This window comes from Falco biarmicus, chromosome 8 (genome assembly GCF_023638135.1).
Source record: "Falco biarmicus isolate bFalBia1 chromosome 8, bFalBia1.pri, whole genome shotgun sequence".
NCBI classification, from domain to species: Eukaryota; Metazoa; Chordata; class Aves; order Falconiformes; family Falconidae; genus Falco; species Falco biarmicus.
The window spans coordinates 11,523,025-11,539,662 of NC_079295.1; the positions used below are offsets into that span (position 1 = coordinate 11,523,025).

At 41.4% G+C, this 16,638-nt stretch overlaps 1 protein-coding gene across 3 annotated transcripts in view; it reads left to right on the plus strand.

Annotated features, from left to right (window-relative positions):
* ERBB4 (erb-b2 receptor tyrosine kinase 4) overlaps positions 1 to 16,638 on the plus strand; it is a 638,473-nt gene that overhangs the window by 589,768 nt on the left and 32,067 nt on the right. For all 3 annotated transcript variants that reach the window (XM_056350326.1, XM_056350324.1, XM_056350325.1), the window contains exons 21-24: positions 9,269 to 9,424; positions 12,224 to 12,299; positions 14,222 to 14,368; positions 16,288 to 16,385. In XM_056350326.1, coding sequence (XP_056206301.1) covers positions 9,269 to 9,424; positions 12,224 to 12,299; positions 14,222 to 14,368; positions 16,288 to 16,385 — 477 coding nt within the window. The remainder of the gene's footprint in view (positions 1 to 9,268; positions 9,425 to 12,223; positions 12,300 to 14,221; positions 14,369 to 16,287; positions 16,386 to 16,638) is intronic.

Below are 16,638 nucleotides of genomic sequence, written 5' to 3' on the forward strand. Positions count from 1 at the left end.
GCTGCAAGCTACAGTTTCTCTTGCCTCTTTGGGCTGCAGTAAACTGAGCTGTGATTTTCTTCAGGGTTTATAGGAGAACATCCCTGTTCTTTTAAGTACTTTGGGAATAGGGAGAAGGTACTGCCTGTGTCCACACAGCCCAGGAGGCTGTGACACCTGGCCCAAGTGAAGTGGTGACACAGCCAACATAAGCCAGTTTGCCCACTGAAGGCACTAAAGCTGGCATAGGAGAGCACCTTGCACCCAGCTGTCCTAAGGGAGCACTGTGGCAATAGTCTTGAGTTAATTGCAAAATAGAGATTAGATACGACTCCACAGCTCCCTCCCTCGGGAATGTCATGCATGCATAGGAATGGAAGTGGGTTTTCTCCTGTCCTCAGCAGCCCATGTAGCAGCTGCACAGATGTGAGTGTAGGTAGGACCAGAACTTGGAGGCACATGCAGTATGGGAAGTTAGAAATACCTGTTTTGCATCTCATTGCTTATGCTACTTAATATATTTATGTAACATCTTTATCAGAAGAACATGAAGTGATTCACAGACTCTTTATGTTCAGCACCACCTAATCTAGATATCTGCGTAGTTTGAGGGAACCAGGGAGACAACTAGTACTTTCTGCAGTTCAGGCAAAGGATGTGTTTGATGATGACAGTGGAACAAGCTCCCCTTCTGGTGATGCCCGTGGAACTTCAACACCCACCCAGGATAGCTAGCTTCATTTTAAGGACCACACAACTTCAGAATCATGAACTAGTCAGTTCAGTGGTGACCCATTTATCTGTGCGTTGCAGGGGTGAGAAGAGTCTCCTGAGATTTTAGTTTAGGGTTGAAATGGTCTGGGCCCATCAAAATGTCTGCTCAGTCCAGTCAAGAAAGTCTTGTCCTCTCATTTCTTTCTACTTTATCCCTTTATGAATCACCTGTCATTGTGCAGTAGCCTGCATTTTTCCTGTGATTGTCATCTAAACTTTAGCATCAGAGCCTCTTTCCCTTCCCTTTTGCTTTCTGACTTTGTTTCGACCTGTTATGCTTTAGCGTCTTTTTATTTTGTGTCTTGGGCCATAGCTCAGCAATGCAGTAAATCAGGCTTTAAGAGTCCTACAACTGAAACAAATACATTCCAACAGCCACATGATGCAGAGCAAAGATCTGGTGTAGACTTACTTTTCTAGACTTGTTCTTTTGATGGGTAACTGGCGTGTTTATACTGCCACAGGTAGTGTGTGTCCTCCAGTGGTTGGCATGAAGCCAGCTCATCTCCATTTTGTGCTTCAGCCAAGTTAGCCAGTGTTTGATCACACTCCCGTGTATGAGCAGACAGGATTTGTACTCCTGGGTGCCCCACGGGGAGAGATGTAAGACTAGCCTGTCTGCAGTGCTAGTGGGCTTGCTTGGCAAGGTTTTGCTGGCGGAGGGTGGTTACAGGGTTGTGAGAAGATGCCAGAAGTTTCTCCCACGTCCAGTGGAGCCAAAGCCAGCCAGCTCCAAGACAGACCTCGCTGCTGGACAAGGCCAAGCCCATCAGCAACGGTGGTAGCATCACTGTGATAGCATATTAAGAAGGGGAAAAGAAAAAAACCCACACACCTGCGCCAGCAGAAGAGAGGAGTGAGACTATGTGAGAGCAATAACTCTGCAGCCCCCAGGTCAGTGCAGAAGGAGGGTCAGGAGGTGCCCCAGGTGCCGGAGCAGAGATTCTCCGGCAGCCCCTGGTGAAGCCCACGGTGAGGCTGGCTGTGCCCCTGCAGCCCAGGGAGGTCCGCGGTGGAGCAGATCCCCACCTGCAGCCTGGGGAGGAGCCCACACAGGAGCAGGGGGATGCCTGAAGGAGGCTGTGACCCAAGGGAAGCCCAGGCTGGAGCAGGTTTGCTGGCAGGACCTGTGGACCCATGGAGAGAAGAGCCCATGCTGAAACGAGCTTGCTGGCAGGACTTGTGACCCCGTGTGGGACCCAGGCTGGAGCAGGCTGTTCCTGAGGGACTGCGCCCCGCGGAAGGGACCCACGCTGGAGCAGTTAATGAAGAACTGCAGCCCGTGGGAAGGACTCACATTGGAGAAGTTCACCGCATGCTGGAGCAGGGGAAGAGCGTGAGGAGGAAGGAGTGGCAGAAACAATGTGTGATGAATTGACCATAACCCCCATTCCCCTGTGCTGCTCCGGGGGTGGAGGGAGAGAAGTCAGGAGCAAAGTTCAGCCCAGGAAGAAGGGAGGGGTGCGGGAAAGGATTGCAGGTCCAGCAAAGTTTGAGTTGTCTGGTCCTGGTCAGATGGGCAGGTCCAAAATGGCTGTAGGAAAATCCAGCTGGTTATATCAGCTTTATATCCTAAGGCTTTGTCTAAAAACAGCCACCTTGAGATGAAAGCATTTTTACCCCAAGATATGGCTTGTTACACATGAATAGCACCTTGCTTAAGAATTATGTAAACTGTAGGGGGGAGCAGGGCGGGGGAGAGAGCGCACAAGCATGAGCTTAGTCAAGGTAACAGAGGATGGGAAGAAATGTGTTACTATAACATAAGCTTTCAATGTCTACCTTTTTCACTTTACCAAAGAGAGAGGCATTAACTTACCCCATAAAAATGGTAATTGAACTCCTAAATATTTGCAGTTGTACCACAGCCCAGGATGCAGGAACGGGCCTCCCTTGCCAGGCTTACCAGGTTTGGCAGAGCTGCGGACATTTTTAGAAGTCCTTGGCAGCTAAAGGGGTAGAGGTGTGCATAGCATACGGTGCGAGTCCCCAGCTCAGTCTGGCAGCTCTGGACTGAAATAGCAACCTTCGCTTTCCCTTGGCTGTGAGGATGACCTCCAGTCCCAGCTCCCAAGCAGACCTACATAACAAATCACACCCCTGCAGCTGAGTCAGTGTATTTCAGAGCAGTGTCAGTTTTTCCCTCCCACAGCTATCTCTGGAGTAACAGCTACTTAGATGATTCTGGTTGCTCCTGACAACAAAGGGCACCTCGTTTTCCTTGAAAGCATATTTAGCCCCAGGTAAAATTACACTTTTTCCATGGGGTAAGTGGGGGAAAAGATGGTCATTTGAGGCTTTCTGTAGTGATTCCTGTTATTAAGCTAGCCTCAGGTTATTAGGATGAAAAGAGGGCAGTCTCCAAGGCTGGAGATTAATGCCCATGAGATGTGAGCTGGACTTGAAATTTTCTTCCTTCACATACCTGTTTGATGAATCTACCATGTGTGCTGGCTTTGGTGGGTGGAAGATATTATCGAAGAAAGGCAGGCTGCGCTTAATTTCTGGATGGGATAAGATCAACATTCCCTCTATTTAAGGAGGTAATAATATTTATTATAGAAAACAGCAAAAAGTCACACTGAAAAAAAGTGTTTATAGTGCCTCTGCTGTCTGCTGGTATTGCTGAAGTTCTTGGGGCAGGTGAAAGTCTTTATACTTATGCTTTTAATTTGAATTGTCTTGCAAAATTATGCATTGCATTGTGCAAAGGCATACATATATACTTCACTTAGTGATTCGGCACACTTCAGTTCATCTCTGGTAATTATCCCAAAGGGACTTTGCATTTAATGACTTACATACCTGCTTAAATTTTGTCCTGAGTAATGAATACCTTTTTTTCTGGAAATGAGGTACAGGCACCTAATGGAAAGAGGTTTCAGTCAAGGCTCGTGCAATTCAGAGTTGGTCGTTCCCTGAACAGCAGCTGCCACCTTTGAAATGAATCCTCAGCAGGAAGGTGGGTCTCTGAAGTCCAGGAAAGCAAAGGGAATCAAATAACAGTGTCTGAAACAGTCTGTGCTTGCAGCTCTTACACTCTTGGCTCTACAAATGGAGACTGTGCTCAAAAACTGCCCTCAGGAACTGGGAGACAAATGACAGCAGCAGAAAGTAACACTGGCAGTAAAGTAAGAAAACAGGAAGTTATGACCATGTCTTAAAGGCTGGAGATCTCAGGAGAGAAACCCATAACTTTCCAGAAAAGCTTCATTTTGCTTTTTTAAAAAAAAAACAAAAACATAAACAAAAAAACAACACACCCTTTATTTCCACAAATTTTATTTCCACCACCAGGCCACTTTTGATGATGCTTCTCTGTATATATCTGCAGCATGGGTAATCCTAAAATTTTATGAACCTAATTTGATACTTTCTACTGCATTTCAGCACTTGGAAGATCAGAAAGCTGTCTCATCTCATTGTCTTCTCTCCTCCCGTGGATTTTTTGACACAAAGTTTCCTGTCCCACTTCAGTTTGTTGCCAACACGTGTAATCTCATTTCCAGGCCTGTCATTTTTCTTGTGAAAAGAGCATGAGCTTACCTGACCATACCAAATCTGCCTATCTGTAGTCCCAGAGATTCCACAAACACTCCATAATAAAACTGGGAGAGACTTTCTTCTTCTATAGCTCTTAATGGCTAACTTTTAGCATATTCATCAGGATAGTTTTTGTTGTCTGTTATTTCTAGCCAGCTCTGAGAGTAAACAGATGGGTACAGAGCAGGATTCACCTCACCTAGTAAAACTGCTGATGTTTTTCCCCCTAGTTGTTACATAGAAAACTACCAAAGCTCAAAAGTGACAAACAGGGAATTCTTACTGGTTTTAAGCTCTTAGTAGCCATTTATATCTTTCGTGCCCGCCTCCCTTATATTACAAGCCTATTCTCCCCCTCAGCATCAGCATTGCTATTGGTGCTGTTTTAAGCCTTGTGTGAAACATATAAACACATGGGCAGGGCAGGTCTGTAATTGGGTAGGCAAGGATAAAAGTCCTTTAACACTATTTGAAGTCCTGGCAAGGGCATTTGTGTCAGCTTCTGAAATGAGAATTTACATTTTCACAGTTACATAATGGCACAGGCAGAAGGGATCCAGGCTACAGGTGGTTTTACTGCTTTGTATGCCTAAGCAAAGATCCATGTAGCACAGGTTTGTCTTTGTACGTGACTCTGGTACTGGGTGAGAGTAAGGGACAGTCGTGAAAGATAAAAGGGTATTTCTTGCTCATCCTGAAGTTCCGAAGGGACTTTCTCAGCTCTGTGTTACAGCTGTTTGCAGTGGCTGTTTGACTTCTTAATAGCTTTAGGTGCTGATTCAGAGAGTGATTTTATGTTCAGGGATCCTAGCAGTAATTGCATTTCTAGTGACATTCTCTGTGAGGAAACCTCTGTCGTGACTGTGATGAGGATGTATCAGTGATGGCTGATTCTTGTGCTTGTGTGACTTGAATTTGGGCTTAGAGATAATGGGACAACTGATCCTTAATGGCTTAATGCTGAACTTTTTCCTCTCAGTGGCTTCAGCATAAAAGACCCCCTCCTACTGTAGATGTTCTAATACATAGACTAAAGTGTGGGGTTTCTTTAGAACTAGATGTTTTATACTTTGATAATTATATGGGATCTGTGTAACTCTAATTTGGACATGTCCTGAAAGTTGATTCATTTCCCCAGCCTCACAGATTGCACCGCACACGGCACAGCATAGTGTCTTTTGGACCAGGCTTTAAAGTGCCGTTTTTACAAATTGATCTCTTTCTGTTGTCACAGTCTAGGGTTACTTGTAGTTTTGTCTTGTAACTCTCATAAAATGCCCTCTTAGTATTTGATCATGGGCTTGGTGGATGATGATGGCAGCAGCTGTGTAATGCAGAGAGTATGTTTTTTTATCATACTTCTCTGTCACGTAAAAAGATTAGAGATGCATATAGAGCACTTTTCCTGGCAGGTTAAAAAAATGCATTCAAATGATGATTCTTGGCATAGCATCTGTTTAGACAATATTGTTGCAGTGAATACTGTAGGATTCCCATTTTTAGATTGTTTTCATTCTGCTTGTATAATCCCATTTATTAAAACATATATACTTTTTCTCTTACACTTCTGCCATCCACCTTTAAAAGTTGTTAATAGGATATCAGGAAAATCAAACATGTTTACAGTGGGTATTCCTAAGAGGATGTACATTTCTGCAAGTCCATGACTTGCAGAGGATTTTGTAGCCGTCAACCCTACATGGGTTGTTTTTAGCACCACAGGTAACACAGGTGTGAAAAAGCCCTGAGAAGCTTGACAGAGCTGAAGTAAACTGTAAGTACAATGATACACAGACAGCTATTTCTACCTTCTTTCTGCATAGAAAAGAAATCCAAGTGTGGCATTGGTTAGGAGCAATATTCAGGTTGGTGATTACACGTCTTTCTAGTTCATAAGAGAATATGAGGTTAGGCTGAATAAAACATGATCTTACTAAGATGCTATTAAGTAATAGCATGAGATTGAAATACATGGAAACAAATGAGTAGAATAAACAGTGAAACATCCTGAAGTGTTAGCCTACATGCTTAAAAAATGCTTGGAAATCAAATATGTAGAGAAAGTAAAGTAAGACTAAGGAGGCATGGTTAAGGGTTTGATGGTTTAACTATTCCAATGAAGGATGCTTCTGGGTGCCTTACCATCCATTCCTGCCATCACTAGCTAAAGACAGGAGACTAAAGCCTTTGTACAGGTCATCTGTTCTGATTTTAACAAGACAGAAATTCTGTTCCTTCATTTCTGCCAAAAGAAATCTGCGATATCTTCATATCATTTCAGTGCTGACAGGTGCAAATTAATCTATTAAAAATGACAGGTTTATTTGGGCATAATGTATTCTGATACCAACAGAATTCTCTCGTCAAACTCTCTAGGTTCTTGTGTCCTCATCAGATTCTGCCCACAAAGATATTTTTGCAGATTTGGACCTTTCTTTTCTCCCCTCTTATTCTGAGGTTTATAAAAATTTTGACCAAATAAGGATATTGGAAGTTATCTCAAATGTATGATGTTTTAGAAGTTTTTTTGGTCATTCTAAAAATTTGAAATATTTCCTAAACTAAGTAGAATGGAAACATAAGAAGCACCTTGAGTCTTTTTTGTTTGGGGAGGAGCTCTTTTTCAGTGAGATATGTAAGAGTGGAAAGAGGTGCTTGACGCTGTGGAATGTAAAGGAAGAGATGGTGAGCGGCAGGAGAGAAGTATTTGGGGGAAGCACAAGGGCTCCTGTCTGCACATGACTGCAATCCTGGCTTCAAGGGTAACACTTTCAGGAACTGCAAAGAATCAGTGTAATGTTTGATGTCTGAGGAATGACTGTGGTATATTTAAGGGCACCTTGAAGCCACCTTTAAGATTAGACTCACTCTCTCTTAAGAGCAGCAAAACTGGGCATGATTGTGGGTCAGAGGCTGCTCCACAAAGCTTGCAAAGCCTGCGTGCAGTGCTCAGCCCAACACAGCACGGGCATGGTGCTCTCTTAGTGGCTTTCTGAGGCAAGTCCAGACAGGTTGTTTGACACCTACCTGCAGACATCTCAGCAGACTGGCTGCAAGACCCCCAGGTGAAGGGATGGAAGTGAGACTGGGAGGTTGCTATAGCCCACCTACTTCCCAGAGTACTTGTCATGAGCAATCTTGTCACTGCCCTGAAGCCCTTCCTGGTTACTGTTCGGTGTTAGAGATGTGACACAGGATTTATATGGCTTCCCAATCTGAATTTTACAGGGCCACTTCTGTGGTTGCTTTTCCTCTATTGCACAGTGTTATTGCTATTTACTCTCTTGTCTTTTCCTGCTTGGATTCCTTCTGGTTGGCAATTCTTGTGCTAAGTCACAGTGCCTCTGGTTTCATGGTGTGTTTGTTGTGTGACTCATGATTGTTAGACCTATGAGAGTTATTTGTCCTTTTTCTACAGGTTTTAATTTGATGTTGGAAAACATCATGCTTTCAAAGACTTATACAGTTCTGATGTTCAAGAGCCAAAAGTATTGATTTGCAATTGGTAGGAGGGGGTGTGCTTCAACTAGCAGTGCTTTTAAGAAATAATTCCATTTACTTTATAACAAAGTTTGTGTCCCCTTTCAAACTACCTTCATGCTGACTGCAGCAAAGCCTACCACGTTAAATACGAAAGAGTATTTATGCCAAGTGTTCTCCCACATATTTTCAAACCTTTTAGCAGTGTTTTCTCTGAAATTTTTCATCTAAAAGCCACAGCAGTTCAGAGCTCCACATGATGCTTTTTGTTAAGACAACCACTTTCTGCCAGGAAAGGGCTATATTCTGGCCCAGTGGGTGATGCCTTACCCATATGCAGTGTCCTTCTGTTATGTATGGGGATACAAACATGTCAGTTTCTTATGCTCTGAAAGGGAATAAAATCTGGCCCATGACATGGAGTAATCTGGTTATTTTAATCACTACCTGTGACTCTCTGAATTATCATCTGTATTATGGGATAATATGATCTATTTGGTATTCAGCAATGACTTTTTAAAAATTACCATATATATTATATGGAGCTAATACATTAAGAGATACCTTAAGGGTAATTATCAAGTGTGTAATTTCATCTGTAGGTTCTTATAATGATGGTTAATGTCATAAATACCTTTTAATGAAATTATAGGCTTGTAACCCTGCCTGACTATCCTTTGTGTGTCATATAATTAATAAGATCAAGCTTTGGTGTTCATCTGAGTGTCACAAACCATCAAGTAAACTTCCATACTGATGGTAGATGGTTAGTCTCTCATCAGAGTAAGAATAAGGTTAAGGCTAGGCAGCTTAGGCTTGTTAACAGAAGTACTTCTAACAGAATATCTATGCTTATAACAAAAATGGCCATTGTTCTAGTTTGTTATAATAACAGTACATGCAAAAGTTTTAAGAAAGTGAAAAGGCAAATGGGTTGCAGCACTTGGAGTAAAGCATAGTTTGCCTTCTAAGCCACTGAGGGTAGTGAAAATATGTGTCCAACTTAAAAGCATTTGGAGATGGATAAGAAGCTTCATCCTGAATTGAAGACACTTGTCTGGAATGCAGAAGAGCTGGGATTGTTTCCCAGTCTGGCCTAATTTCTGTGGGGCTCTGGCTAGGTTGTTTGGGTTTTTTATGGTCTTCAGATTTCCTGTCTTAAAAATCAGGGCTGTAATAGTTCTGTCCTCACATTTCCAGATTTTAAACTTGCCGGAGCAAAGGAGATAGCCATGTGGGTTTTTGTTGTTTTTTTTTTTCCTTTGGCAATTACTAAAGAATCTTATAGAATCATTCATATTGGAAGGAGCCTATGGTTGTCTAATCCCACCTCCTGCTCAGAGCAAGGGCAGTGTTGAACTTTTGCCCTCTTGGCCATGTTCTTACTGTGAATACCAATAAGGGAACCAGAAAGTTTACATGTCACCAATGAAGAGTTCTAAAAGATCATATAAAACTCATTAAGATGATTTTGCTGTTCTTTATCCTTCAGGGAATGATGTACCTGGAAGAGAGGAGACTTGTCCACCGAGACTTGGCAGCCCGTAATGTCTTGGTGAAATCACCAAACCATGTGAAGATCACTGACTTTGGCTTGGCCAGGCTTTTGGAAGGGGATGAAAAGGAGTATAATGCTGATGGAGGGAAGGTGAGTACTGAATGTGTCTGGAAGTAAATGTGACAAACCTCCTGAAGTTACTCTTCAGGGCAGTGTATCCCTACAGGACTATTACCTATGCAAGAAATTCTGTCAGTGACTTAGCAAAGCCCTGTCTTCTAGAAGAACTGTGTTGTGACAGCACACATAAAAGCCACTGTTTTTCACTCAGCGAGCTTCTTCAGCTGCTGAAATACAATTATCTGAACAGTTTTCACATTCAGAACTAGGCTTTGTTCATATGCTCCATTTTGTGTCTTCTTTTGAAGACTTCTGAAGTCAGTGTTTCATCAGTGATGGATGTTCTAGGGCATTCCTGCCAAACCCCTTTTTCTGGTCAGTGTGGACCTCAATAACTTGCAGTCCCGTTTTCCCAGACAAGTAATTTTCCAGAAAACAGCAAGGCAGGCCACAGGACATGTTTGCATTTGTAGCATATGGGAATTTACATACGCCCAGTGAAGAGCCACCTCTTCTATCCCATTGGAAGAGCCTGTGTATAGTATTTCTTGCATCCAAGTGTCCAATACCATGCTGAACACAAGGTCACTAAAAAGCTACTTTGAGGATAATTTTGAAACCAGATGTTTTCCTGTATTACTTTTCAGTATTACCACGTAACATCTATATAGTGCCTCACCTCATTTTTAATGCCTTCAGATTAATGCATTCTAAAATTCAGAAGGATGTAAGTAAAGGCTGTAAGTACATACTGCTGCTGGCTGCTCCCTAAACATCTTGAAATTCCACATTTCAACCTGTCACAAAATCCCGAGGGATTCTGCCGTTCCTGTCATTCTTTTTGCTGAACGTTGTTTGCTTTCTGTCTACTTGCTATCTGTGTTTTTCTGTGCTCACTTATGCCCTTGTCTGGGACAAACAGCTGTTGCCAGTGTGTGCTTTTCTCCTGGATGGGCTGCTGCTTTATTTGTGTGGCTGCTGCCCTTGGCAGCTGTTGCATGGATTACACTGGCATTTCAGTCAATGAGGTGAAGAGCTTGAAAGGAGTCACCAGTGCTTTCCCATTTCCCCAGTAAAAAGACCTCCTGGCAGGGAAGGTGGAGTTTTGGCAGTTTTCCCTGATTCCTTCAGTTCTCTAATCCCCTCTTCAGTAGCCCCTCTGCCTCTTCCCTCCATCAGCGAGTGAATGACAGAAAATGAGCTGGTCCTTGCAAAACAGCTGTTCCCTGGCAGCTGTTAGATGGTGTCTTGGACTTCTGAGGCCAATCACACTGCTGGGAGTTCTGGAGCAGGATTTACACGTCAGATGTATCACTTCCCAGTTCCAGAGAAGTGTCTTGTGAAATCCAGAAGACATTTGCAGCTTAAAGTTGTATTGTGAGCATGCTAAGACATATTCAGACTGGATAAAAGGAAAATCTTTGTCACCATAAGGATAGTCAAGCAGTTGATCAGGTTCCCCATGGGGGTGGTGCAGTTTCTATCCTTGGAAGTTTTCAAGTCCAGACTGGATAAAGTCCTGAGTAACTTGGTCTGACCTCATAGCTGAACCTGCTCTGAGCCTGATGTTGGGCTAGGGGCCTCCTGAGTTGATTTCAACCTATTGATTTCAACTGGAGTTATCCTGGGATGAACGATGCAGCTTTGCTCCTTCAGCAGTTGTTCACGTTTGGAATGACCTAGTCATATTTAGTGGGAATTAAAGCAATACACTTCTGCAGAGTTTAGTGGAGGAGGATGAACTGTCTTTGCAATTGCTAAGCCAGCCTTTATTAAAAAGTGCTATTTTTGCCATAACAGTATAGGTTATGTTCATTATTCAACTTCATTGAAGGTATTTTCATGAGGGTTTCAATGGAGACACATCCTCTGCTTTTACACCCACCATCTGTTCAGATTCTGTGTGCAGTTACCTGTCTCTCTGGCTCATTCTGGTACATCTTCCATAGTTTCAAATTGGAGGCGACCCATACAAGTCCGTGCCAGGTGAAAATCTGTTAAGTGTCTGTTCATTATAAATTAATGGACTGCAAGACTGTGCCTCACAGGCTCAGCTCAGGAATCGGAAGTACCATGAATCTCATTTTAACACGAACTCAAGAGGGTGGACCCTTATGCCAAACCTAGGTTTGTGTTTGTCTACATATCCTTCTGTCAGAAGCGAGCTCTCCCCTCTCCTGTGAAGGGACATTCACAGCCAGAGGCTAACTTGGGACTTCTGACTTGCTTTCAGGAGCAACTTTACTCACTGCAGTAATGATATAGAGAACTGACAAGGCTGAGTTCCTAATGAGTATTGGGAGCTAGAAGTTAAGCACTGTAAATTCTTCCCATTGCCTGTTTACCCTGGTGATGATTATGTGGACTGTGAAGTATTATGGACACTGCATTATTAACTAGCCTCATTAGAAAGCAATTGAGGTAGCAGTGTCTGTTTTTGCAAACTGTTGAGGCAAAAGAGCTTCTATATTTCACCTTCTCTGCTGCATTTCAGATTTAGGAGAATTAGAATAATTTTTGTGTTGGTTCCATCTTCACACAGGTATGATGGATAACTGAGTTGTTTCACTACATCTGAATCAGTAAAGCTTGGGTGGTATGAGTTCTGCAGATAGCTGGTTCGTGTTTCTCACCTCCGTATGTTTTATGAGGCAAAGCCCCATTCTAGAGAGCAGGAACGATGATTTCCTCTGCTGGGTAGCGTTGCTTCTTTTTAAGCTTGCAGTTGAAAAAGGAAACAGGGAGGAAGCTGGTGTCTGCATACAGGATCTATCTATATTGATTATAATATTATATTTCTAAGGTTACATTTCTCTTGTCTTTCCCTAGATGCCAATTAAGTGGATGGCTCTGGAGTGCATACACTACAGGAAATTTACCCATCAGAGTGATGTTTGGAGCTATGGTAAATCTTTTTGTGATTAGTTTAAAAATTTGTCTCTTGTAAAGCATTAAACCAAGTTGTGTTACTATGTTAAAGATACTGTCTTTCCCTAGAGGAGTGAATTCCAGTGATTTTTGTTCTTCCTTCTCCCCCTGCCCCCCCCCTTTTTTTTTTTTTTGTGTAGCTCTGGACAGCAGCAATTGTTACTTGTCTCCTGTGTGTTACTTTCCTGCTCACTAAAATATTATCACGATATCCTTACTGGGATGACTATCATAAGGTGTGGTTTGGTAGCAGTTTGGCTGATTAGTACAGCAGAAGAAGGCTTCTTTCGGCTCAGCCACAGGTTCATAAAAATACAGCTGCAGGTCATAATTTTCAGTAGTCCTTTGAAAATCTTAACTCTAAAAGCCATGAATGTCACAAAACATTTTCAGGCTTATAGGACTTCCTGTACCTACAGTCAGATAAAAAGGAATTTGTCGTAATATAGAGCAAATACAGCAAGAGAAAGAAAAGAGAAAAGCTCTCCAAGCTAACTGAAACAAGCATCCATTTTATTTCACAGATAACTTGGGAATTGCTTAGATGGGTCAGTTCATGTGGACTTCACACACACCAAAAAAGTCACATTTGAGAAGTGTGAAGTTAATTACTGTTGTTAATCCTGTTACCCAGATGAGCTGTTATGCCACATGCTGCCTGCTTATCTAGTATAGCTATTACAAATAAAATCATGTGTACCTTTGTAAGTGGAATTTTCCAGCAGTATCTAGGGCTATGGACTCCTATTTGCGTTTCCTTTGCCATATCATTTTGAAACAAAAAGGTGCACAATTCTATTCATTACTCACTTTTACCTGTGGGTAGCAGCAAAAGACACTGTTTGCTGTGACTGGTTAGCTGCCCTCTTCTCTTCAGCTGAGGAAAACATGAGAGTTAAATCAATCATGTAAAACTACTTTTCTTCTCAAATTCTGTATGCCCTGTGCCACTTTGAAAAAAATATACCTCCACTTATGAAATTCCTTTTAAAGACAGGAAGCCCAGAATATCTATGATCAGGAAGGGCAAGACCAGAAACAATTGAGAAGTTACAGTTATTGAGTATCAACAGAGGTGAATGAGGGTGAAATAAATACATTTTATACATAAGGTAATTTTGCCCATCACTTTTCACATTAGTATGACAGCTGGCAAAACATGGTTACTGATCTGGAGAGGTGTTTAAAATGACCTTTGCAATAAAAATAAAAGTTAAAGAAACTGGTGTGAGAACAGCATTTTCAGTATTTAAGACTTTTCGGGGACAAATTCTGTTACATATGATATATGATCTTTATTTCCAGCTCCGATGCCAAAACAAATCCTATGGCTATTTAAAAAGAGGATCTTGGTTTTGTAGCCCAGCACTACCATAACTCAAATCCATAAGGTGATTTAAGGAAAAAAATAATACAAGTGACTGTGAATGACTTACAAGGCGAAGACAATGACATAATGTTACCCAGTGCTGTACCTTTGTAGGAAATTGATGCTCTAAGTTAGGGAACATCTGGGTTTTTTCCCATTTAATAGAGTACATCAGCCATTCATTTTCCCTTTTGGTATGATAAAAGAGCACGATGCGTTCTTTTGTTATTGCATCCATTTACTTTACCACCGTTTATTTTTCTTAGACCTTTCTCTTGTGCCTCAGATCTATCATGCTGCTTCTTAGACCAATAAAAATAAGAGAAGTTGCTTTTGAAGTTTAACACAAAGTGCCATTTCACCATTTTCTGAAGCTCTTGAAATGACAGACCAAACTTCAGTGGTTTTACAGGCACTGGTAATAAAGAAGAGATTGCAGTCCAGAAATGAGCCAGTATACCATGCTGTAAGAAATTGTGAAGGAATCTGAATAGTATGTCTTCAAATAATAACACTTTTTTTCTGTCCAGGGGTCACTATCTGGGAACTTATGACTTTTGGTGGGAAGCCATACGATGGAATCCCAACTCGAGAGATCCCTGACCTCTTGGAGAAGGGAGAACGGTTGCCTCAACCTCCAATCTGCACTATTGATGTTTATATGGTGATGGTGAAGTGTAAGTATTTATCACTTTTAATATCCCTATACTTATTGCAAGAGAGACGCTGATTTAGAGCTTGCACCTGTAGTCTCTTGACAATCCCGGATAATAGGGCAGGCTGCTTCAAAACAAAAGCTTCCAAAGATAGTGTAAATCCCATTTAAATACTGTATGCACGTTTTTTGCAATTGCAAAAGATATTAATTTAGCTGTGAAGGGTTGAGTTAGCTCAGCATCTTATTACTGTCAGATGGTATCTCGTATTCTTGCTGTGAAGTCAAAATTGTATGATTGTTATTGTAAACCCTTGTCATTTCCATGACAATTGATTTTGATGTTAAAAAAGATAGTATTAAATATAATTATGGTACATGGATACCCAGCCAGTAAAGGTTGTGAGGAGAAATGCTGGTTCCAAATACTGAAGGAAGAAAGCGTGGCTGTTTTATTGTTAGTAACAGGAATGGTGATTGCAATAGTAATAACAAGTAAAATTAAATTAATACAAGAAATGCCACAGAGAGGATCAATTTTTATCATTCTTAGTCCAGTACAATAATTTGTGAATATTTTTTATTTTAGCAAAAAAGGAAAACAGTCTGCACATGTTTCTTGCTACCCTTTTATCACCAAGATACCCACACTAGTGACAGTATCCTCCAAGGCTATGCTTCTAATTTAAAAAGAATTAGGAACATCTCTCTGGTGTTTCTGACTTAATTTAAGTGAGATTAACATACAGAGATTTCATTCATCTTATATAGTTCTATCCCTTTGCTTCATACACAAAACCACGGGGAAAAAAAGAAAATAAAACTTTAATAGGTAAATAACATATCTTCTGAAAACAGCTGCAGTGTGCATGCAGGTATGGAAATTGGCTGAATAGTGCAAGAGGTTCATGTTGGTCGAGTGCAAAAATGTTCCATCTGATAGGGTTTCTAAGGACTACGAGGCGAATCTTAGTGAACAAAAGGAAGTCCTAGTAGACTGGGTATTCTGGAAGAGATGATTACAGCTAGATGTACAGACTTAGTGCTGTAATGTTTGTGTGAAATTCTTTGTAAGCTATAGTAGCTTTGCTTTTCCTGCATTGGTCACTTCTTCAGTTAAACCGCATGAAGGAGATAAGGACTGCTTTGTTTAGCGTTCTTAGCAAATGAGAACATGTTCTTGAGAAGCTGCTGATAGGTTTTTCTATTAGAAAAAGCTGACACTGAGATAAACTAGTCACTGGTGCGGACTGCCTATACTACTTCCTTGTTTTGCAGAAAGCGTTAGCAAGGATTGAGAATTGTTGTTTCTAATGAATGTTTCCTGGAGAGTGAAGGACAAAAGAATCACCCTTACTCAATTAAAGTAGCGTCTAATGGCTTGTGTGAGGTCTGTGTTAATGATGCAGACACATGAATGCAGAATTACTGGAAAGGCAGATGTGAGGTCAGTCATCCTGTAGATCTGTTGAACAGCTCTTTTTAATCTAAGTCACTGTGGAACAGTAGGTCAGTTAAAGAAAAATTGTATTTAGTAGTAACTTTGTAACAAACCCACTAGACTCAGATGAGATCAGATTCATTATATTTGAGGTTGGACACATCTATAATAGAAGACGGTCAGCACTGACAATGTAAACAGGCATGATAGACACAGAGAATTGCAAGACATTGTTGCTGTCTCTGTTTTGGGGAATGGGGAGCAGGAGTTCAGAGCAAATTAAGAAAAAATCCATACAATGTGGAACAATCTAGCCTTCTCTGGCCAAGACCAAATGTTTTCCATTTTAGGTGCACCATAGGGTTCTAGTTTTCCATTCTTCTGTGCTGCTCTTTTCGAGGACATCAAGGACGTCAAACTTTTAAAACATTTTTAAAAACGGAATAATTTCTTCCCTTGACAATTAACTGTTTTCTTTGTCATCTTTCATCTGTCTCCAGGCTGGATGATTGATGCAGACAGTCGGCCAAAATTCAAGGAGCTGGCTGCTGAATTCTCTAGAATGGCTCGAGACCCTCAGAGATACCTAGTAATTCAGGTAAGCAACTCTGCAGCATCGGAGGGAAGAAAAAAAAAAAGAATACTGTCTGCCAAACCCGACTGTTAAGGGGGTTGCCTTTGTATCTCTTGTGTTCAAGGTGCCCTTGAACTTAAGTAAGCAGTGACCACAGTATTGTACAAGAATGAAGTAGAATGGCCAGTGGCAATATCTAAGAAAAAAAATAAAAGAAAGAAAAAAAAAAAAAGAAAAAGACCCCCTGAAATTCGTTTCCTAAGCTTGTATTTATGAG